At 42.1% G+C, this 25,206-nt stretch overlaps 1 protein-coding gene and 1 long non-coding RNA gene across 2 annotated transcripts in view; one reads left to right on the top strand and one right to left on the bottom strand.

Annotated features, from left to right (window-relative positions):
* Positions 1 to 25,206, top strand: part of LOC135436066 (uncharacterized) — a 184,662-nt gene that overhangs the window by 119,824 nt on the left and 39,632 nt on the right. The gene's annotated exons all lie outside the window — the stretch shown is intronic.
* Positions 1,268 to 2,292, bottom strand: LOC135436894 (uncharacterized). Its single transcript, XM_064694664.1, has one exon. The coding sequence runs from the start codon at positions 2,182 to 2,184 to the stop codon at positions 1,420 to 1,422; it is 765 nt and encodes a 254-aa protein (XP_064550734.1). The 5' UTR covers positions 2,185 to 2,292; the 3' UTR covers positions 1,268 to 1,419.

The raw sequence follows: 25,206 nt of genomic DNA on the forward strand, positions 1-25,206 counted from the left end.
CAAAACAACAAAATCTTTTGCAACAGTCGGCCATAAAAAAAAGACGAACCAAAGCAGTCTGCCTGGCAAAACAAAAAAGGGTTTGAGTGCTTGGGCCCGAGCAGGGGGTTAGGGGTATTGCTACATTTGACACAGAAGCTTCAAAGTGTCGCCGGAGACGATGCTGCGAGTGTCAGGCATGCGAATGCCAATTGTTTTTCGATTTCGGCGCTTAAAAATGCGCAAATCCGTGAGCGGCACATTATGCGACGGCTGTGGGCGGGGCGGGGTGAGGCGGGGCTGGGCGGTCGGTCGGTTTGGCAGGGTTACGGCTTGGACCTGGGCCCACTACTATAAAACTCAATATCTACAACCATAAATTTCAAGCCGCACACACACGACTTCGATACAGTTGCACAGCTGGGGAAACGTGGCGAATCGATGTCATTGCTGATTTCTATTTCTATTTCGATTTGTTGTTGTTGTTTTTTTTTTTTTTTTAGTTTTCCATTTCATTTCGTTTTATGTGCGACTCGCCAAAAGTTGTCAACGACAATTCGCTAGCCATAAACGTGGAAAGCCGCCCAGCCTTTAGGCTTTTCAATGAAGCTCAACACCAGCCGCAGACAAGCCCTCACCCTCCGGACATCATTTCTATTAGCATAATGTTGCTTCGACTCATCTGATTTCGGGCCCTGGCTATCAGCTTCGATTTGCTACAATTTTATTTATTGTTTTTATTTTATTTTATTTTCTTTGGACACGACAAAGTTAAACATTGAGCTCGTAAAAAAGTCCAAATTACATTTTAAATAGTTCTTGTTTCGGTACACAGTATTTTTTTATTGTTAATTTATGCGCATGGTAAAATTGAATTGTCGAAGGTTGGCGGCAAGTGCGAACCATCAAAATTGACCATCAAAATTGCTGGCCAGGGATTTGGGAAGCGTATATTGTCTGATGCCGATCTCCAGCCAATAATTGAGCTGCCTTTCATGCCCAATGCCACATGTCAATAGATACATGATAATCCACGGCGTATACGTTATACACAGAGCTCAAGGTCATGTCAAATGACGACCTTGAAACATGTGCGAAATGAGCTCGAGATCCATTATTATTTTGGCGCCTCGATTTGTAACATTTCCCCAATTGTGGTTCAAGTGCAAAAATGGCACAGTTCATGAAAACAGCTGAAAAGAGTCAGAGAACATGTGATTATCTAGGCTAAGAGGGAGGGCCATCACTTCAGTCGGGCAAAGTGAAAAGTGGAAACTCTGCATAAAAATAGATCGCATATGGTTAAATTGTCCAGCATCTGTTTTGTATAAAATTGCGAAATTAAAATCAAAATCAAATTTTCTTCAGCTGCCTGACAGACACTTTAATGCGGCCACAAACAAACACACCGAGCCAAAGGCCCAAAAAAATGTTCCAAGGTCAGCGCCAGCGATTCAATAGCACACGCACGGCACAATGATCGAAGGGATCCACAGCTCCGGTGCTGACATGGTAGAGCAGCGCGTACAGATTGAAGGGCACACGCTGCTCACCCTTCATGCGCCGCCAGGTGCGCTGCACCACGGTGCGCAGGCGCCGCACACTGGCCTGTGGGCATTCCTTCACATAGCGCCTCATGAAGATTTCCTTGAAGTTCTCGTAGGGCGTTGGCCGCAGCTCGTGGCCAGTTAGCGCCTGCCAATAGAAGCAGAACTTCTGGATGGGTTTTAGGCTCTGCCAGGTGGGCTTCGTTCTCTGATCGTCGCCCGCGCACAGACGACTAACTGTAATTTGGTGCAGCTCCTTGCCGCACCGCTCCAGCTGCTGTATTTGTTGCTCCGTTAACTTTTCGCAGGCGCTGAGCGGCTTGCAGGATTTTTTTATAAGTTCCCGGACCTTATCATTAGTCTTGCCAGTCTTATCCTTGTCTCTCTTTTTCAAATGCTGCTTTTGGCAGACTGGCTTCATGACGTCCATGACGCTTTCGGTCAGATCCGAGTAGCGTATGAGTCGTGACTCGCATAGCTCCTCCGCATCGTAGGTGACCAGTCGTTTGGGATACTTATGCCGGATGGTATAGCTAAGACACTCCACGGGCTCGAAGCAGGATGCCGTGTTAGGGATATCTGTCATTTCTGAGGATTTTAATGGCCTCCCCATCACCTCGCACAAATCCAAAAAAAATAATTTGCATAGATGTTCCATAAGAGAAAAACACGTTTAAGTAATTTGGCCTGGAAACAGAAATATATTTAAAGACATGAGTTTGTATTTGTGCGTGTGTGTAGAGAAATATTTTCAATTGTTTTTATCAATTTTAGCACACGAAAAGGAGCCCCCAGAGGCGCCTACTCAGCCGCAAGCCGCCTCATAATTTAGTGTTCATGAAAATATATGGCCCTATATTATAAATGCGAAAAATAGTCGTTGCTATTATCAATAAAAATCTTGCTCGAATACCCATTCGGTGGAAGCAGGGGGCTACAAAATGTCAGCTATATTAAAAATGCTGCTGTTTGCGCAAAAAAAAAGTGACTGTGCTCCAGTCGGTGGTGCACGACTATGAGATATCCTGGCCATGACACGTGTATTGCTTGAATTCTTGATGGCTCTTTTTCAATCCGATTAATATTAAATTTGTTGATCTTAAAAGTGACCTCCAAATAGGTTTCTTTGCTTAAAGCTGTATGTGTTTCTTTGCCAAAATGTGAAATATTTTGGTTCTGTGCTTGCTATACGAGAGCTTGCTTCGAATGTTTCGAAATAAGTAAACATAATATGGAAATATATAGGATAAGCTGTCGATGATCTGAAATAAACTCAATATGCGCGGGCAATCGGATAACACACAATCCAAGTTTAAAGTCTCCAGATCTCATAGTTTCTGCCTAAATAGACAGTCTGCGTTAGATTGACTCCTCTATTGATGCTAAGCAATGTACCCTTTCCTTACCTCTTTTCAATGGCTACAGGGTATTGCAAGATAGCAAAGGAAGCCGCCAACTGAGCATTTAGATTTGTGCAAATATTTTGGTTGGTTTTTCATATTTCCCCGGGGTATTTATGTTTTGTGCTTATTATCTAGTTGAGGTTCCCAGTCTGCGGCAACATGTACATATATCCATATTCATTCTTCCGATTAAGCAGTTTTCATGGTCATCATTAAATATGTTCATATACTAGTCGCAGCAATCTGTGATGTTGGCGAAATAAAATAAGTGGCCTAAATAAAAACGTTGGCCATATTTTTGCGCTGTTTACGAGTCAATGGGAACGAAACGAGGCGACATTTGCCCGACTGTCTGTCCCCCGAATGAAAATCGCTGCAATTATTAAAATTAATTTCATTTATTACATCATGAAAATAGCTCAACGTAAACGTTGCCGAAAATATGTATTTGGCCACAGGCTGTCACAGCAATTAAGAACTGAGAGCAGCAATTTCCCATTGTCCTTAACATTCATTGATAGTCCTTTTTGCCAACCTCCCCCTGCCCCTGCCGCTTCTCTCGCTGGTAATTTCAAGTTAATAACGCTGAAATATATAATGCACGTTCGATTTTCCATCATTTTCTCTCTCAATTGCCAATTTGGCAGCCATTTTGCGTTTATTTCCCAATTGTCCAGCATGGCATTAGCAAGGCTAAGAAATATCCTGTGCAGGACTACCTATAAAATCTGCTTTTAATTGCTCGCAATGCTCGTCAAATGCGCATTTGTGCGTTGACAGAATTTTGTGCACTTTATGAGACAACACAAATCGATTTAGCTAATTCATAACAAATTTAAAGATTCTCAAATTCCCCATGCACAATTCGTCGAAAATTACACTAATTAAAGCAAGACTGCAATAAAACTTGGTTGCCAATATTTTATTTACCACGATCCAAACTTTTGAAACCAAACCTGAATCCGAACTATATCTTTGCTGGTTTAGTTGAAAACACAGTTATATTTTCGGACTTTAATAAATTGTATTGCAAGAATTTTCTATCTAATAAACATTATTACATATAAGTAATTATAAATAATTTAATTTAAGATAAATTACATTGCTTAAACGAAAATTGAAGAGCCAGGTTTACTTTAAACTTTGAACCGCGATCCACCGAAAATGCTTTTTTTATTTAGAGCCATGGACTTGCATACCTTGAATTTATAATAGAAATTTAAATTGTAGAGTTCGAGAGTCCCATTTTCCACTTTACTTTCCCTTTTAGATACATCACTCGCCTCCCACGCACAGAAGTTGCTTTTAATTCCCTTAGTTATTTGTAGCTGCCACACATGCAGGCATGATGAAATAGATCATATATCCGCCAAAAATCAACGCCTTTCCCCTGATGGCCTTGGGCAACAAAAAATAAAATGAAAGGAAATGAAATTCCTGCTTAACGCTTTATGGCGCTTAGGTGAGCGCCAATGCCGTGTTGCGGCTAATGGCAATGCGTCGGGAGCAGCTCCCAGAACAATAAAATTCCCATTTAGACGCGAATGCTAACAGCCAACGGCAGCGCCCCAGACTCGGGCCAAGACTGTGTCTGCCCCCGCCTGAAGTCGCCCTCCTGCTCTAGCTGATTTCCAGTAAAGTGTGGCAGCAGCAGTTTTCCGAGTTGTTGTGTGTTTTGTGTTTACGTGAAAACAATTTTTATGGCATGTCAAAAACCTATTTTAATGCTTTTAATGAAAGCGAATTTTATTGCATTACTTTTCGATTTTACTGCCACCATGCCGGGGGAGGGGTGAGGTGGCGGCAGCATGTGCGTAAAAATGCACTCAAGTCAAAATGTTGACAAGATCGTAAAAACTTTGCACGCTATGAGAATCGGTGGCCAGCACTCGAGGAAAACAGGTGACAAAGCAAAAACAAAGCACAGTTTTTCCATAACAAAAGCCACTTAAAGTGCCAAAATGTGGTTTTGCCCTTGCCTTCGGCACCGCAGCCCCACCGACAACGACCACATTTCCGCTGGCAATTTCTGCATAAATTCAGAAGATTCCCCAAAGTATGCCCAATTTGCTGGGTTTTGGTTTTTGGTTGTGCGCATTCGGGTCTTGGCTTCGGGCCTTCGACTACCTTTGCCAAATTCATTTGACCAGAAACTTAAGTTATATTTTGGAGTCGCGCCAACGGGAAAGCGGCGACAGCGGCGACAGCAGCGGGTCGACAGAGACATGTTTAGTGCCACGGCAGCAGCAGCGACAAAAGCTTTCAGCCATAAAGAGCCACCAATTCCGAGGACGACATTGTCGTCCTTCCCGTCGTCGCACACGTCGCCTGTCGGACCACTCAATGTCAGCAAAATGCACGTGCAGTTCGCCTGGTTAAAGAGGGGTCGCCCGGGTCGTCGGGTAACTCGCAACTCGAAACAATGCCGCCACAGGCACAGGCAGCCCCTGGGTGCCCGGTCTACTCAGCTCTGCTCTGCTCTTGCTGCCGCTGCTGCTGCTGCTGCTGCTGCTGCTGACAAGGCTGACAATACTTTGGAGTTGGACGCACTTTTGCGATCCATGTCCATGCATTAAATATTGCATGTGCACTAAATGGATTTGGGTAGCCAGGCCCAAGACTATTGACAGGGTCAGTCATGCATTGTTGGCCGGCCAAAAACTGTCGAAATGTCAGGACAAGCACAACGAACGTCTTGGCCAGTAAAACATGGCTTAAAGAGTTCACTCTTCGGGCCCATATTCAAATTTGGTTAGCTAACCAGCGCGAATTTGCAAGCCAACTTGCGTTTTTTTTTTCTTCTTTTTAAGGTTACATTGCAATTAGGGGTGACTGCGACCCAATACCAAATCGAAATGGCATTCTATAGGTCTATTTCTTCTACTTTTGGTTCCTTTTTTTTTTTTTTGTATTTTGACTGTGACGAATACTTGGTCTGACAATAAAGTGTCATTAGGATATATTGGCCGCCATTCGCATCGTAAAAAGCAATGGCACTCGCTCACGCAAAAGTAACAACAAATTCGTTTCATAAGCACATAAAATGACAAGAACCAAATGCAAATTAGCTAACGATGCGCCCTCTGCTCTCTCACACAAAACACAAAACAACAACAGCGGCAAAAAAGGTGGAGCACTACCCAAAAAACAAAATTTTCGCAAGTACATAATTTTCAATGGCAATGCATAAAAAGTGGCAACGGTTTTGCAATGTAGTGCTTGCTGAACTTGCAAATACCCTAGCAGTAGCAAGGCATCAGGCAAAAATCATTCCACATACTTTTAGCATGAGGAAAATTATTTAACACTTAGAGTACAACTTAATAACTATTTTGAAAAATTCAATAATTTAAAATAATAATAATTTTAAGTTTAGATTAAAATTTACCGATTTAAATATAAATATGTAAAAATTGTGGGACGCCTAAAGATAAATAGCCTGGGGATTGTTTATTTTTATTTTAATTAATTTAATAGCATTTTTAAATGAACTATAAACAAACTATTTCAACTGCGGGATATTTATTTATTTAGATTACAGTTTAACAGAATTTTTTGGTTATAAATGAATTGAGTTATTTGATGATTAAAAGTAAAAAACATGAAGATATTATATAACATTAAGATTACAATTCACCGATATTACTAAAAAAAAAAAATTAAATTGTAGCAGGCCTAAGAATAAAAATTATGAGAATAGTTTTTTTATTTGAACTACAGTCTAAAACAATTTGTTTATAAAATTTTAAATGAACTAAAATAAAAATAATTCAACTAATAAATTTAAAGATAAATAACTTTAAAAGAATTTTGTAACATTGCTATTACAATTTACATTTCTTTTTTAAACATACCATCCTAACATAAAAAATCATTATATTTCGGGTAATATAAAAGGGATATTCAAAACTGTCATTTAGAACTTGAGTACTTTGGAAGGGCGGAGGTGGGTTTTGGGCTCTTGACTGGGGTGGAGCCGAGGAGCGCTTGACGCAAAGGCCTGACATTGTTCTCGTTGGCATATAATTACAGTTATTTGTGTAGCTAATTAATTGCTAATCAATCATAGACCAAGACGCCGAAAAGGACTCGTCCCAGTTTGCTTTGTTGTTGCCTGTCACAGGATGTCTCAATGTCTGCGCTGATGCTCATGCTGATGCTGATGCTGATGGTAAAAGCTGGAGCTACTGTCGCTGCCATTGGCACTTCTAAGGCGTCGTTGTCCTGCCATGCCCTGCCCAACCCTGGCCTGCCCTTTACGTCCATAAACAAAAAACCCAGCGAAAACAAAAGCTTAGCAAGATTGATCACAACGGTCGCCGACGGCATTGAGGCGAGCGGCACCTGTTCGCTTACTCACGGTTATTAGCCAGGACACGCTGGCAAAGGACATGCAAATGGACGTTGGCACAAAGTGTGCGGCGTCAATGGCACTTTTTTGCACCTTGCAAGGATTGTCGAGTGTTTGAGTAAGCCGTTGTCGGCTGTCCCGCCTCTCCGTCCGTCCATCTGTCCGCCTGTCACTCAGCCGAGTTGACGTTGGCTGACGTCAGCCTAGTCGTTTATCCTTTTGGCGCACATTTTATTTTACATAATTTGAACATTTAAGACGTGCCTGGGCATAGCCAAGAGGCTTTAGTTTTAGTTTATGCAGCCAGTGCGTAGTTCTCCACGTTTTTTTTTTTTATTCTTCGCCCATTTTATTATTAAAAGGCATCGCATCCTTTACGCCCCAGTGAATTTTATGGCAGCCAAACCCCGCCCCCACCCCTTCTCACATCAACCGAAACCCTTGTACACTTGAAGATGTTCTGGCGACAACTCGAGGAATCGCACTTTGTACTGGTTTTTGTTAAAACTTTCACGTTTGCTGTTTGCCGTTTGTGAAATTTGCAGTTAACCCAAATTGTCGGCAATTTGGTCAACATGCTGTTGGCTATATGTGTGGGTTTTATCCCATTTTCAATTCAATTGTTCTAGGCTTTGACTGGGGTACCAGCCCGCTTTCTAAGTGATAGTAAGAGCCGCTCATAATGCTTTGATGGCTCAATATGAATTCTAAAATCAACAACGTAGTATGTTTATTTGGCAGAGTAGGCTCCAGGGTGGGGCGGGGCCTGTAAAGGCTTTTAGTGGGCGCTGCCTTTCGCAGTGCACAGCATTTTGTGTGCAATGTGCAAATCCAACTTACTAAATCGGCAAATCGGTAAATCTGACACCGTGAACTATGAAGCCACCCCGCCGGTCGCGTAGGTCGCGTGACCATGTCACAACTTGCCTGCAACAATGTGTCGGGGCTTGGGCGGGGGTTAGTGGTGGGGGTTGCAACTGGCATTGTATTGAATGATTGGTAATTCGATACAGTTGTTCGATTGCCGTAGTGTGCCTCGCTTTGTTTTGGTTCATTTGCCGCGCATCGCAAATTGACAGCGCGACCCACACCCCTAGCCATACCCACACCCCTAGCCATGGACGGGTCCAAACCAATTCCCATTGCCATTCAGCGAACCCAAAGGAAAACCCATCGCCATGCCCTGTTCGCACTAATTTTCCTGCTTGTCGCGCCGTGCGAAACGTATAAATAATTTTATTTCTGTTGCTTTCGTATCAAAACTATTTATGGCTAATGGATTTATGGCCCGGCCTGGGCCGGATCTGGCTGCAGCTTCACCCATCCGGTTCGATTCGTATATCAATATCTTAATATCTGCTTTGTAACGGCACGTGTACTGTGCCCCGTTGGCCGTATCTCCTCGGGGATGCCCTACAGTTGTGCATTACTATGGGAAATCTATGTGTCTAAGTGCGCATAGCTCTTGTTCTTTCCCAGCGTCACCCACTGTTGGTCATCCTGTGTTGACTGTGGCGGCTTCTTATTATTCTTTAATTTTGGCAAATTGTTTTCGTTTTATGAAATTTCTTTTCACTTGATATTTTTTATTATTATTCCTAGGATTGCCCGAAAAGGTTTCCATTTCCCTTTTGCGCTGCCAGCTCCTTTCGCCTTTTAATAAATGTCCAGCAGCAACAGCAGAAACAACAGCTCCAGCTTCGTATTTCGTCTGGGCGCTCAAGAAATATGCACAAATTAATTTTGTTTTATTCCAGCTGAAGCAAAATTTAAATCTGGCAAGTGGAGAAAGAAATACGTCATGTCCACACTGCCACTGCCACTGCCACTGCCACCATTGGCGACGGGTGTGGGTTGCAACAACAAGAAAAGGGTTTCAATTGCGTTTGGGCCCTCTCTTTCTCTATCTAGCTCTCTCGCTCTCCTGTCCACCAAGACAGGAGCAGGACACAACTGGCAACTGTTGTCCTACGACTCGGCACGGAATTGCCATAGCCTTCGCCTTAGCCTTAACTCTTACAGAGTGCCCAGCCTCCCCCCAAAAAACTGCCGCCTTTGGTTTTCTTTTCAGTGGCGTCTTGTGATGGGTGGAGGGGGGGTGGGGATGGGTCGCTGTTATGAATGCAAATTAAAAGTATACAAATCTAATAAGTTCCATTTAAGATGCTTTAATTTGTTTCACTCGTTTCTATATTTTTAGCTTTCCGCCTTCCGCTTTTGCCATTTTCCATTTGAAAATTGTTGCTAATTGTTGAGCTTTTAGCCAGCGCATTTTTAATGCAAAGTGCACCATTTCGAAGCCAACCCTCTCCCCTCTCCACCCACCACTCTTTCCATTTCTCAAAAACAGAATGCATTTTTATGAAAATTGCATTTTGATTTGTTCGCCGAGCACTTGATGCACTTTGCTGCCAAAGCTATTGCAGAAATTGCAAATTATTAAATAATACTCCCTAATCATACTCTTTAGGAGCTGCCTACTATAAACTATATATTATTAATTGGAATTTACTAAAACCTATTTGAGTTCGGAACTGAATGTGAATATGTAATATGTATCAAAGCAATCTTTGCCAAAAAACTTTTACTTGTCTATTAAATTTATGAATCAAAGTATGCTCTGGCCACATTTAAAATACTTCCATCAGAGTAGCCTCAGACAAACTAGGTTTACGTTTGTAATCGAATTTTGATTGAAATTTAGTCTCTTTTTAGCTGTCCAAGCAGCAACATCTGATTTTCTTTTTCTTTCTCAATTTTTTGTTTTATTTACTGATTCTTAAATGCTTTCTAAATTTTCCTTATAGTTAATCTTACTCAGATTCTGATATTTCATTTAATTCCTTTTTTCTTTTTTTGAAATATTTGAATTATTTGGTGTTATTAACAACATGATATTTTGTGTTGTAAGATTTTTCATTTTTCGTACAGTTTGTCGTTATGTTTTCTAACGGATTTTAGCGTATTTTACAATTCCAAAGTTCTTGTGTAAAAGTCTGTAAATCGGTCTATATTAACACGTTTAGTTTCATTGGCATAAACTAATTTGTGCGTTCCTTTCTAATTTTGTGTAGAGGATTAAAATAGATCCTTAAATCTAAGCTAGTTCTAACATGAAGAGTCTGAGTTTTCTGATTTATCTTATTTCTGTTTTTGAAACTAGAATTGGTACCCGGTTTCTTTGTAAACATTCCTTATTTTTTACCGGGATTAATGCCTTTTAAATTTTATATATTGTATGCAATTAATCCCACCGGGTCTTCGATTGCTTCGCAACATAATATTCTCATTTATATCTAAAATTCTAGGCTGGTTTCAACCAGATGAATCTGAGGTTTCTGATTTATCTTAGTTCTGTATTCGGAATTAGAGCATACCAAACATATTTTTCTTTATTTAGAATACATTTTAACTCTATAATTTTGAGTTTGAATGGCCTTCAAATTTCTTATTTGGAACTATAATTATTGGTGGGTGCCTCTTATGAGTCGTCAGACTCCTTTCTGTATTAGCAACTAGCATATTTTTTTTATATGGTTTTATATTAACAAGTGCCAATCAGAACTCAAGAGTGTTCTATAATGCGCTTATAATCAAGTAAGGTGTTGCCAGGTTTGTACAAAAATAGTATTGGGAATAAGTAGATATATAAAAACTAAGTTAAAGTCGTAATGAATTACGGCCTTAGGTGAACTCCTGGATGCCTTCTGTGCGGAGCGGCCTTTTGAGCCGCCGGATAGGTGTAGCTGTAGCCAGGGATCTGGCCAAGCGATTGCTGTGAACCAACAGTCGATCGTATAATATCGGTCGTATAAATTCGAGTCTTCTTATCACTCGATAAGAGTTTAAAAATTGCAAATACTGTTTTATAAACTGTTTTCTTTGTTTCTGCATTTTGTTTTTTTTTTCCCTATTCGTATTAAGAGAGCAGCTTAATGAGATGCATGCTAAAGTATCCTTTGATTGACTAATAAAACGCTACGTGATCTGTGATAGATAGAATACCATTATTTTAATACGCAGCTAGGTAATTTCTTAGGGTTTTTATTTGGTCTCTTGCTTTCGAAGCAAAGGTAATTTCCTCAACTAAACTCCTTGAGTTGTCCCTGCCGACCAGTTGGTGGCGTATGTGACTCACATATTTAAGCAACACCCGACGCCCTGGGGGCAGCAGCAGCAGCAGCAGCAGCAGCAGCAGCAGCAGCAGCAGCAGCAGCGGCAGATGTCACTCGGGAGCGAGTGGAGGATTGTGGGGGCGACAATGTTGATGGCTGTTGATGATGCTGACAATGAACGCAGCCAAAGGAAAACGAATGTGAAATAAACTTTGTAAAACGTTGAGAATGGCACAAGTTGAGTCGGGGGTTGAGGCGGCTGCTTTGCAGAACAGAAGCCCGGTCGAATGGGGACCGGTGCTACTGTTCGACTGCTGACCATATGTTGCCGCCGCAGGCGCGCCTAGGTGTAACTACATGCCATAAAGTAGTTGGGTAATAGACTGGCCGCCCCAAAAGGGACTCGAGCTAAGGACAGCACCTTGAAGGCGCTGGCAACACCTCAGGGGCGCTTTTTGCTGAAATGTGCACAAATTTTCATGCCAGACCCAAAAACCAAAATCAACGTCAACGTCGTCACATTGTTCTGTATCCTGTGTGTGTGTGGGTGTCCTTTATAGTTTTGCTCATTTCATAAATATGCGTTTGTCCTTTTTACGGGTTGGGCTGGGCTGGGCTGGGCTGAGCTATCCCGTCCAGGAGCAGCCTGCGGCTTTCATAACTTGAGATGGCCGGGCACACCTTTTAGCTGCCTGCCCTGCCATGTCCTGCCCATAAGGAGATTCATAATTTGATCCTGGGGTAAATACATTTTATTATGATTTTTATGTATATGCGAGCCTGCAGTTTATATGTCGGCCTAACCTTACTTCAGCCTCGTTCAACCTTGCCACAGGTTGTCCTTGTCCCGTGTCCTCAGCTGCTGTTGCCTTAAGTGCAGACTTATGAATTGGTCAGGCGGCGACATATGTGTGAGTGTGCGTGTGCGTATGGATGATGTAGGGGTGTGGGGGTGTGGCAACTGCTTGGGGAGTGGCCATTCAGTTTGTTTGTCTTTAATATTTTGCACATAAACATATCTTTATTTATTTAGGTCGCCGGCTAACTCGAGAGAAAAACTGTCGGTTAGGCAGAAAATTTATTAAAATATTGGCAACGACCAATTGGCCCATACGATTCACTTGGTGCGAGGAGAGTCGAAATGTACAATGCCACGCGGTGGCTGCCAGGCAAGTCGCTTAACACTTTCACTTCAACGCTAAATTAATTAAAATTTATAGTTAGCGAGCAGGAAAAACAAAACAAATTAAGTAGGCGTTAAAATAGTTCATATTTCATTTTGGTCTCTCGTTGAGCGTTTTTATGTGGAAACCTCCAATGGCGCAGACGAACAATTGGCAAGTGTTGACAAGCGCCCAGACAAAAATATACATACATATATTTATCTTGAGAAGTTCACAATATGTTATATGTAGCACCTAGCACTTGGACACGCCTTGACGGCACGAGTGCGGCAAGTGCAACAGAATTTTGCAACTCGCAATTGCATCTCAGTTTTCCTGGTAGTTTTTGATTTATTTCGTACAGACAGCGACAATAGGCGAAATGGCTCAGAAAAATGCAACAACAAATAAGAATTCTCCAGTTCGGTTTGATGGACTAGACTATGCCCTGTAAGAAACACGAATATAATTTGGAACACAAATATTTTTGTAGGTATAAAGGCTACAAACTGATTAAAAGTCGAAATTGTAGTTTATTTTTACCGAAACCGAAACTTAAACCTAACCTTTTGTCTACAATAACAGCCGAATCAAAAATCGAGTTGAATCATTTTATTTTTCAAAGCATAAATAACTTGGGCTCAAGCATTGCATTGATCTTACCACATTTGGTTGATGACAATTTTCTTGTGGATAACAAAAAATTACAAAGCAAATGTATTGAAAATTGATGCTGGACTTGAACCGGCGACCTCCCACTTGTAAGTTCCATGTCCAGAAACCGAAGCCCTCTGCTGATATACTCATTTAAAAATGCTACAGGGTGTAGGCAGCGCGAATGCCCATTAGGCAGTTGCCTGCCTTCCTGCCTGCCTGCATGCATGCTGGCTAATTGGCTAGAGGAAACACCTACTCAAGTGAGCCATATAACCACAGACTGTGGCCAACGGGGCCAAATGGTTAACTGAGCTGTCGCTGGTCATGGCCAATATGAGCTGCACATCACGTAGTCGAATTCTTTTGCACTTTCGCTTTTATTTCACTCCAGGGAGCTTGTTAGCCAAACGTGAGACGTGCATACGAGCCTTGGAGACTCAAAGCTGAGAAGGATGATGATCTACGAGTGTGTGTGTGCGAGTGGGCGGGTTTGTATGCATTTTAAATTTCCAGCTCAATACATAAAGCACTACTCGAACCGTTCGATTTGTGTGCTGTATCATGTTGCGTTAGTCAATAAAATTTTCATATTTATTGACCATTAGACAGCAGCACGATGGGATTTCGTTATTTTTGGCACCTTGGGCGCAGCTGCGTCTCACTGATTGCCAGCCACTCCCCCTGCCACACCCCCGGCACGGTCCACTGAGCACTCGACGTCGGTGCTCGACAATGCGAACAATGCACGTTGACATGTTGTCTGCATAATTGCAGTACACGAGACTGACGCCAGCTTGTCGGAGCTGACAGACGTCCGCCCGTGCCCGTTTTTCTAGGTGCGAAACTCCTCGAATCCGTAACCTTTGTGAAACGAAATACCTAGGTGGCGTCAACCTACTTCGGCATGCCCGTGTCTTCGTCGAAAATAGACGCCAACTCGGCCCACAAATTGTTGCCACCAATCACCTTTGCGGCAAACAGGGTGCACGGCTGCACACTTGCCCAAGCGTGGCACAACTGGCCGCTGTGCGGGCACACCCTGTGCCAGAAAAGGTGCAACCACTTAATGGCGAATGGCCTGGTCTGGTCTGGTCTGGTCTGGCTGGCCGCTTAGGTGCTCGCATTCGGGAAAATCTTTCGCATTTAGGTACGAATTTGCGGCCAACAAATTTTCGTCGGCATTTTTGGGGCCAGGCCGTGAGTGGCTTGTCTGGTTGGCGTCTTGCCGTCGCCACCACCGTCATCAGCAGCGTTTGGGGAAATAGCGAGCGGAAAAAAAAAATTAAATGAAAAATCATTTCATTTCAATCCATTTCACTTAAAAATACGCCACACCGTTCGAATGCTCTCGACTCGGCAATAAATTAAATTTTTTTTTCAGCGCAAGAAACTAATTTCGTATTGAACGCACATTTCCTGAGAATACGTGAAAATGCAGCCGGTACATTTAATCGAAGGCGATACGCCCAAACCCCACTCCAAAGTAAAAAAAAAAAAAAAGATCTCAAACTCATGGCTAGCACAAATCAAGCGCGCCGTGTGCCACACTTTTCGGCCAAAATCCGAGCACGCTACAACGCCAACAAGACGGCCCCCAAAAAGCATTTTTCAGTTTATTTTCAAATTCAATTTCAATAATTTTTAATGGCCAACGCACGCACGTCTAGTCTGGCGTCTACTCTTTGTAGAGCCCACTCTATGCGGATCTCCCTCTAAACTCTCGGCAACCGTTTGGCTAATTAGTTGAAACTTTTTGCACAAACATCATATAAAATTTCAAGCTCAATGCGAATGATGTGCGCCATTCGACTGAATGACTGAGCACAACGAGTGCTCCTAGAAGAACATACATATATATACATATACTTATATATATATATATTTGGACGATCTGAATGTGCATGCCTTTGGCTTGTTTGTTTACACTGGCTGTTGTTGTTGCTCAACTGCTGCTTCATCAAAGAAGCAACAATTTTATATTGGCATTTGCTTTGACATTTTTCTTTTTTCAGTAATGAAAATGAATATGACTAGAAAAATGCTAAAGGAAAACACCTTTGTGCGCGGCCGCTGTTTCCACCTATAAAACGTCCAGTGCGTGGCAAACTTTTACGAGCTGCCCCCACAGTAGAATAACCCAACCGCCCCCTCCACCCCCTAACCCCTTCTGGCTGTGCATCAAGCAAAGATGTGAACACAATTTTTACGCATTGGCAACTTCCACGAATTCCACGCCGGAAATTATGACCAGCGTCGACCTCCACAGCGTCTCGGGATTGTGCGACGACAATGTTGCCAAACATTAAAATATGAAAATTCACTTAAAAACGTAAACAACAACAACTGTTGTTGCTCTTCTTGCTCTTGTTGCTGTTGCTGCTGCTGCTGCTGCTGCTCCCATTCATTGCATATTTGCCGAAACAAAAAAACCGAGAAACCAAATAAAACAAAATTTAAAAGGCGGCCGCAGAGGTGCTGCCGGCAATGAAGGCGGCCGAAAACACTTTACGATCGATCGTTAAATAAATTGGCAAATGAATCTAAATGAGGCATGGTCAAAACAAAACATGACTGCACTTATGCGCTAAGTACGCAGCTATGCAGCTAAGTACGCAGCTATGCAGCGATGCAATTATGAGTTTTGCCTTTCAACATAATCTACGCGGCCTTTGAGCTAAATGGGCAAGTGACTTATGTAATGGGCAGAGGAGTTATCCACTTGTGAATTTAAATTTATTCAAATTAAAAATTTGAAGTGCATTAACTAAAAGTCATTTTTCCACTGGCTTTAATAAGACTGTTGACCAGCTAGTTGATGGAGTATAAGTATAAGATGGGAATATGTACATACAAACCAAATGGATAATCTATATTTCAATTTATTAACATTTTAAGTCGAGCGCTGATTAAATTGTCTTAAATATTATTAAGTACATACATATGTATTTTTATTTTAAATTGTAGTAATATTTCCAAAATCGACGAATGAGTTCTCTTACAGGCCTAGTCATTGACACACTCAATTTATAAGATATACTCAATATTATATAATAATATTTATTATACGTGACTGTTATTATTTATTACTTAAATATTCTATTTAAAATATAATGCCCTGGTCATCTAATATTCTGTATTTACTGTCATTTAATTAATTATCATATTAATATATGTTAGCAAATATATATAAATTACGAAAGCTCATCAAAGAGTTTTAAAAAATGAGAAGTTGGAAAGTTTTTCCTTAAGTTCGCCTAATTCGTTCAGCTCCAAAAAAATGCAAACAGACCTAAAATATATCGAGCAACCAAACTAATATTTAAAACATATTTTTTGAATAGATTAGAACCCAGCGGGGTTTTTATGGTGTGGTTAATCAAAATGGCCAGCTGGCTTGCGAATTACGTAAGGAACTTAATCTTTGTCACTAAATAGTTGAATATTAATGAACATCAATTTTAACGGGCACTTTCAAAGCTTTTATCACTCAAACTGAGAGCGGAACACGGCTAAGTCGGGATCTGGTGCAGGACTTGGGTCTGGGTCGGATCGGGCACGCGGCACTAAAAGCGTAGAAATCACTGCAGCAATTAAAGTGAATTTATGAATCTCGGAATGACTGACAGATAGACGCATCGCTGCGGCATAAGGGCACGGAGCGGGCCGCCAATATTGTATTAAAATTTTGCCATCATAAAGATTATTATTTTATGACAGCAGCCACGAATAAGTCGCAGTCATATGGACACGCGTCACAGGCAAATTCTAATAAATTTTTAATGCACTCGTTCCTGGGGCAGTCTACTACTCCCGCTACTCCTTCAACTTTTACAGCGCACTTTTATTATTGATATTTACAGCTCACATATCGATGATGCATAATTCAATAGACGACGGCTTGTCACATGTGGCATGACGTCAAGGACCAAAAAGGGCCCTCTGCTCCGTAATTAATGAAGCCATAAAAACTACAGTCAATTAATTAAAAATGCAACCGAGCAGCAAACAGAGATCCAATGGAAATCTCGTGTCCAAATATACCGCAGCACCGGGTACAGTCAAAGTTGAATGTGCCAACTGTAAAATGTGTTTTACGAGCGATCTGCACTTGGATGGCCATTACCCATTACCCATTACCCATTACCCGTTGCCTCTTACCCAATGCCCGCCTCCCCCCTCCCCTTCTACCGTGTTGCCCATGCTCCATCTAGCTCGATTGCCCTTCAAGTGCTTTTGTTGTAAAGTATTTGTCAAGTAAAATGGCGTCGGCCATTGTAAAAATTTTTATTATGCACTCGTAAATGTCAAATGTAATTTAAGCGCACACACATACTATAGTGTGAGCGTGTGTGTGTGCCTGTGTTTCTTCGTGTGCTTGTAAGCCAGACATTCAGCTAAGTTAATTTAATAGTTAGCTAAGCGCTTGATTGAGCTGTGAGCCAACAACTTGCAGCCACATTGCCACATCGCAAGTGTGTTAGCGTGTGTGTGTGTGTGTTTAGTTGTATGTGTATGTGTATGTGATTCTTGAGTTTGTCACCAAAAGCAACATGTACCAAATGTTGCCAGAGACAGGCCGTAGAAATTACAAATTAAGTGAGTCTAAGCAAACACAGCGACATGCGACCAGGCCCAGGGCCCAGGCTGCTGCTGGCCAGGGCAATGCAAACAATTTACAAGAACTAATCAAAATATTTAGAAATGCACGACGCGACGAGACGCACTCACTGAAAGGTGCCAGTCGCAACGGCAAACGAAGAGTTTTCCATTTTCATTTCATTTGCACATGAAACTTGGCAGCTGTCTGCCTCCCCGCCAAAGAAGCTGCGGATAAATTCAAAAGACTTGCCGAACATATGGTAACAGGTTAGACCAATAAGGAAAACTCGAGTGTTGGGTTGCTAGCGTGAGCATGCACGACTCCAACACGACGTATTCGTGCTCAAAAATTTCGTGCTGTACTTGTTAAACCAAGAATCAAAATAACACGAATTACATAACTCGACACCGCTGATAATTACTGAATTGTATCAAGACATCTTGAACAAGTAGGAGTCCTCTAGTCGGGAGAACCCAACTAGGTGATACCCTGAACCTTCTACCAAAAGCAAAGGTATATACTTGATATTTATATACCTTACCTCTTAAAACCTAAAAGAGACGCTTAAAAGAATACGATTGCGATATTGAATTTTACCAATTGCTTGGTAACGGGGTAAGGTATCGATGATCCGATCGCAGTGCGGGGGGACTAGGAGTACCTACGCTAATATTTTCAAGTCTCTAGCACTTATAGGCTCTCAGATCGACTCGACTATTGATGAAGACTAAGAATATATATACATTATAGAGTCGGAGATGCTAGTATATATAGTTACAGTTATATATACAGTTATATTGATCAACCAAGAACTGAATTTACGACTGAGCAGCAACTTTATAAAATAGGGATCCTATCCGACCAGCTCCGAAAAATATATTGCCTGGAACATATGACGTTAAGTTTCATGACAACAGCTTTACAACTGACGGGTTTTGGCTTTAGCTAAGTTGATTTTTAGGCAAGTAGTTTGAGTAAATGTATAAATAAAACCAGACTAAAACCGGTTCGATTCGAAACCTTTCTTGTTTGGAAATATGCAAGTCTTGTCGTGTCTAACGTGCGTATTTTTAGTTTTTACTTAAAGTACGTGTTCGTGTCCTTTTGAAATTCTTTGTGCACGCGCCCATCTCTTGCCTGAGGCCATCTCAAATGTGGCAGCAGGAGAAGCTGCAGCAGAAGATCTCTCCATATAACGATCTGTGGCTGAGTTCTCACGCACTCGCCAGCTGGGCTGCATATTTGAGCATTAATTAAATTAAATAACTAACAACAAATACATGTAAACAGTGTGACCCCCAGGGAGCTGGGGAGGTGAGGAGGTGGCATACACATTATGACCAACACCTTCCACGTTTTGCGGCACGTGTCGCCCACTGAGCTGGCCAAATTAAGCAGCTCTCTCAGGCAGCGGCCGCGTGCTGATGAGCAAAGCAAACCGTAAATTGTCACATTACCACCCCCTTCTAGCCACCTCCGGGCAGCTCGAAAAATTGGAAAAACAGCGCATTGATTTCAACTAGCGTGTGTCGGGCGTGTGACCAGTGCCAGGGTAGCTCCTTGTCACCCCGTAATATGCACTCTGGAGAGCGTTTGCGTGTCCCGCTGACAACTGTCGCAGCAGCAACAACACCTGCCAAAGAACACCCAATGCCAGAATGTTGCCGCTGCTGCGGTTCTTGGCCACGTTAAAAGTCAAACCCCAAATGTGAGAGGAATTTGAATATTTTGGCAAAAAAATAACAACAGAATTTTTACCCTTTTTGGCGGTACGATGGGTTGGGATGATAATGAGATCCCTGAAATATAACCACTTTTTGGACTGAGACAAACTGTCGCCGTCGCTATGACGGATGCATTGACACAGCAAATTAATATTAATTTTTGTCACACGCGCCAGTGACACTTTCTCCGCAGCGAGTGCTTGAGTCCATTCGCAGGCAGGCTCAAGGCACAAAGAAAAAAAATAATAATAACACGAAATTATTTTCAAAACATTTATTTTAGTCTGCGCATGCGAGGGGCGGCTGCTGAAGTAGCTCTCGATGATGAGGATGATGATGTTGTATGTCTGCAACTGGGCCTCACGGTGTGTCCGCCACGCATCCTGCGACAGGATATCAAGTGAAATGATGCGCGCGTCCGACCAGCGGCGAGCGACTTGAGTAATTAGTTTGGATTTTGTGGCATTATAAAATCTCTTTTTCGTCTGCGACAGCCGCACAAATATTTATTCAAGTGTTAAAGTGTCTGCAACGCAGAAAGCAAAAAGCGTTTGCCTTTTTTCCCTTTTCGTATTTTTTTTTGTATTTAAAATTTTTGATTGCGCCCGACAGAACGCCGTCAATCTTTGTCCGCTATGAAAAATTAGACACCTTATGCATTGAGCAAATACAAAAAATGAGCTCGAGAACTTTTGCACTGTGCTGCGGAAAACTTTTCCCAAACATTTTCATACACAATCAATCCTTGTAATTGGCCGTTACGCGTTTTCCTGCTAGCATTTTTCTAGTTTTTCCCATGAAAAACGTAGCGCTAAATGAAACTGAGAAGCACACACAAAACCAAAAAGAAACGAAAAAAAGATGCCGCCATTTTTTGCAGCCGCGCGAAGAAATCAAAAAGCAAAAGGCAAAACTCACGAGCAGCAAAAGGAAAACGCAAAGAAAAGTTTAATTTTACTAATCACAGCAGAGTAATTACGTGGAAAATGAATTTTTTTTCTTGTTCCGCGTTTTGCTTACCCAACGCCACCCTAACCCAGCAGCCAGCGCTCAGTTTGCCGTCTTAAGGTGCCGCCCGGCCTCGCCCCGCCAGGCAAACTCCAGCCCCCCCTTGCGGGCCAGCCCCCAGAAGCTCTGCTTGCTAGGCAAACAAATAACTTGCAATTTGTACGTTTTAATTTTTGTGTGTTTTGGAAAAATTTTTCAATTTTACTTTGGTTATTAATCAAGCGTGCGCTCTGAACTTGGCGAAAAGTCAATGCCTGCAGCTTCGAGCGTCTTGGCCCGGCTGAGGTCAGTCTGCAGCAGCTGCGACGCCCCCAAACCAAACCTGGCTCGAGAGGCAGACACTTGTTATGCTCATCAGGCTGTCAGATGTATCTGCATCTGTATCCGTAACTAAAACTGCATCTGCATCTAATGCAACTGGCGGCACACATGGCCGGCCCCGTTCTCGTGGGCTGCGCAAGTTTCCCACAAGCCTGAAGAGTAGGCTGGCGGGCAGGCAGTCAGGCAGGCACATAAATTGTTCAAAAACTAAACACGCAATTCAAGAGTCTAATAAAGTTACGCAAACAAATGATGCGGTGCCCCCAAACGCGCAAGTGGAGCAGCGGCGAGGGTTGGGAGGGTCTGTCGGTGCCTAATGTACACAGCAGATACGAATGCAGACAGTTACAGATGCAGATACAATGTCGCATATCCAAGAGCGTGGGGCCGCAACACTTTCCACCAATAAGTAGATCTTTTTTTTTTGTTGTTTTGTTTTTAATTGCAACGAGAGGCAAAGTGTTAAAGAGTTTATGTGCAACATTTACCGAGTGTAGCGGCTAAAAGGGGGGGAACGGCGGCACAGAAAACACACAAAGAGAGCTGCCCATTCATTTCCCATGCGGCACACACACACACACACCCGCTATACACACACAATTATAAACGCAATAAAATACTTTTCAAGCGAAACTCATAAATTTCAAAAAGCGACGCTGGCGACAAAGAAACTGACGACGCGACTCCGGCTCCGATGGGTGACTTCATTGCCGACTCCGATTCCCCTGTTTTGATGCACTGGCTGCCGTGTGAATGAGTTTAACCCACCGATCTGTACATTTTGGGGCAAGATATGGGGGGAAATGGGCGTTGGCTACGCAGCTGCTCCGCCAATCGGAATAGCTGGGGCAGCCGGAGCTGCTTAGGAGCCAACGGACTTGGGTTAATCACAACAGATGTTAATGGTTTTTATGGTCGTGTTTACTATGCCCCTCTGCGACTGTATCTGTATCTGCATCTGTATTTGTATCTGTGACTGTGCCGTATAAGTTGACATCATCATCATCATCAACAGCGTTGAGCGACAGGCAGGGGGAGCATACTCCTGCACCTAGCAGCTCCCTAACTTCAGGTCCGCTTATTATGTTTAATTAAATGAGTTTAAATTCTCCGTCTGTCTGTCTCACTAGCTGTTTGTTTGTTTGCTTGTTGCTGTTGAATGATTTGTGACTGTCTGCCTTCCAAGTGAAGTTGCAATGTGTTTAAACACTTATCGAGTGGGTGTGCATGTGTGTGCGATAATATTCGTTAATAAAAATGAGTTGACTAATTTAAACATTTTAGTTAAGTGTTTATTGGAAAATCCAATGAAGTCTAACAAGTCACATTAAGCATCTCTAAGACAAGAACTCTTAAGCTAAAACCACTTGGGAATTATAAGTTTTTTGTCACATAAGAGCTCCTCAAGCTATTGTACATTCACATTAAATATGACCCAAAAAGATGTCTTCTGCAGATCTCGAATTAATTAGCAATTGGAGTTAAAGAACAAATTTCGACTTTATCATATAAATATATATAAATATACATCTTGAGCATCATATAAATATCTGTGAATGTCTTCTTTATTAAAGAGCTCTAGATACAATAATATCTGACACATCAAAAAAATATACATTTAAAGTGTCTTTTGGTGTTGGCGACCCAATGGAAAACCTTGAACATCTGTATCCCATTGGGCTGCAGTAAGTCGGATAAGTAGCACAATCAATTACTGCCCACAATTGCATTACATATGCCTCGAGTTGCACACATGAAAGTTCCTAAAAATAAAACTAAAACCCAAGTCGGCTGGGAAAGCGGAACGGAACTGGACGGAACGATCTCTGGGCACATGTCGCATGTGGAAAATAAATTGCCAAACAAATATCAACATGACAAATTGATAAATTCATGTTATTATTTCACTGATGCCTGCTTAGGCATGCGAGTGTGTGCGTGTGTGCGTATTCTTGTTTAGTTTTGTCCGCTTTCACACATTAACCAAATGAAAATTCGGTGTTGACGCATTTGTTTTACTCATTTCTCGACGGCTGCTGCTGCTGCTGCTGCTGCGACAAATGAGCCACAGGCTGCGGCACAGCTGAAGCGGCTACTTGCAACATGGAGGCAGACAACGGACGCAATCACAGAGCAATAGATGGAAACTAGGCAAATGGTAATGGAAATGGATACATTGAGCACGTTGCGACATTTGTCAACCGCATACACCATCGCGAGTATGTATATACTACTTCCACATGGCCCCAGTGATGCCCTCCAGCTCCCCGCACCCGTTCCCTATCCACAAGTCATAGTCATTGCCTCTGCCTCTGCCTTTGCCAGGCTACTGTCGGAATTTTAATGATGCGCGAAATGTTAATTTTTCATCTCGATCGTTCAGTGGGGCGTACAGTGCGCCGGCTTGTGGGCGTGGCCGGGTAAAGCACTTAATGAGCCAACAACAGTTGCCGCCGGCTGAGTCAATTTCACTGTCTTTTGTTGGCTTTTAATTAACGTTGATCACCTCAATTGAAGCACGTCGCATGTGAGTCCCGCTCAATACCCTGTATGTGTGTGTCTTTCTCTGTCACCAATTAAGGAGCTCAAACTGGAACCAAAGCTACCCTCCAGTTGGCATTACATGTGGGCACTCAACGGCTGCTTCTGCTGCTGCTGCTGGTGTATTATGCGGCGACTTGGCCATCTACTCGTAATTCCTATTAATTGAGCTGAATGGGTAGAGGGTATTTGCTATCTGATATTAAGTTACCACAGCGCCGACATCGAGGTAAGATTCGTTAAGAATATGTGCCCCTCGGTGGGTCGCGTGTTTAATAATAATAATTTCTTTGGAATATGCTTATAAAAATATGTCTAAGTCATGGTCTAATTAAAATCAATTGACTTAATTGAAAGCACAACACAAAAACTTGTGCGACTACGACATGAAGGTAGCAATTTGATCATACGCATAATTTATGGCCAGCTTCAAATAGTTGGCGGCATGGGGTATGGGTATGGGAACGGCAATGGGACTGGGACTGGGACGGGGACGGGGACGGGGATTGGGACTGGGCACTAGATACCCTTTGCCAAACATTGTTGCGAGGGGCCATAAATCAGCATCAGCAGCTGTACAAGTACAAGTTTTGTCTCTTTAAATTGGCATAAATCTACAGTTTGGAACTAAACAACTATATCTCTCTTCCTCTTTGCGCTATGAGTATATGGTATATATTCCTACATGACATTGTTAATTTTTCAAAATCTCGCGACAGCTTTTCGCTTGGGCGGCTTTGGCAATCGGTAATTGCCTGTTGGCCAGGCCCTAAGCAAGTGCCATATTTTATTGGCCTGCCACTCGGGCGCTGATATATGGCCGCAGAAATGATAAATCTCAGACATAAGTTTAATTTGGCCATCCTATTTGTTTATAACCCATGCATCCGAGCCGAGACAGCAGCCAAATTTTTGGATCTTATCGTCAGCCAAGTCGCTGCAATGGCACAAATCATCTGACCAAATTGTTTCGAGTTTCGAGTTGTATGCAATTTTCTTGCCCAATCTTGGAGCGTGGGCCGCAAAAATCTGCCATCATAAATTATGTAAATTGGACAAAAATGCGTTTTGCCGGCGACGCAATTATCAATTCAAGCCAAAAGTCATGAACGTTGCCCATGGAAACAGATAAACCAAAGATACGAAATAAATTGCTCCAAATATATGACCGCAAATAAAAAAAAACAGATGTACAATTTAAGAGCGGGTTACCTTAGTCATAAAAACCTAGAAAAATATATATTAAGGAGGCTGACTTAGTGATTGACAATCAGGTGTGAAAAATTCGTGGAAAACCGTCGCAATAATCTTTTATGCCTACCATACGATCGGCCGCTAACTTATTTTCTAACAAAATACACGTTATTCACCGAATTCGTAAATCTACTACGAAAATGGGAGCTCAAAGTTGTAGAGGATTTAAATCATTCCACAGCCCGGCTTGCTTTAAATCTTAAGAATTAAAGATCGTTTCGGGCAAGGCCGGGTAACACTCGCTATGTTTGGTCTCCTATACCAAACACAGACCAAGTTCACTTCATTTTTACATATAATGATTCCTGTTTGCATTTATGCATGCATGTATGTGTATTCCAGTTCCAAAAAAAAACCTTATTTTAAATTACGCTCTTCTCTGCGATTCTCATAAATTAGAGTTAGACTTATAACAACATCTTCTTCCAAAAAACTTTATCTTCCTTCTACTCTTACAGTAATTTTCTCTCTTAATACTCTCTCTCTCGCCATATTACTCTCTCTGTTTTCTACACTATCTTTTTCTCTTATTCTATTTCTCTT

The sequence above is a fragment of the Drosophila montana genome, unplaced genomic scaffold (genome assembly GCF_035044405.1).
Source record: "Drosophila montana isolate Dmon_TW-CO22-7 unplaced genomic scaffold, ASM3504440v1 contig_3733_1, whole genome shotgun sequence".
NCBI lineage: Eukaryota > Metazoa > Arthropoda > Insecta > Diptera > Drosophilidae > Drosophila > Drosophila montana.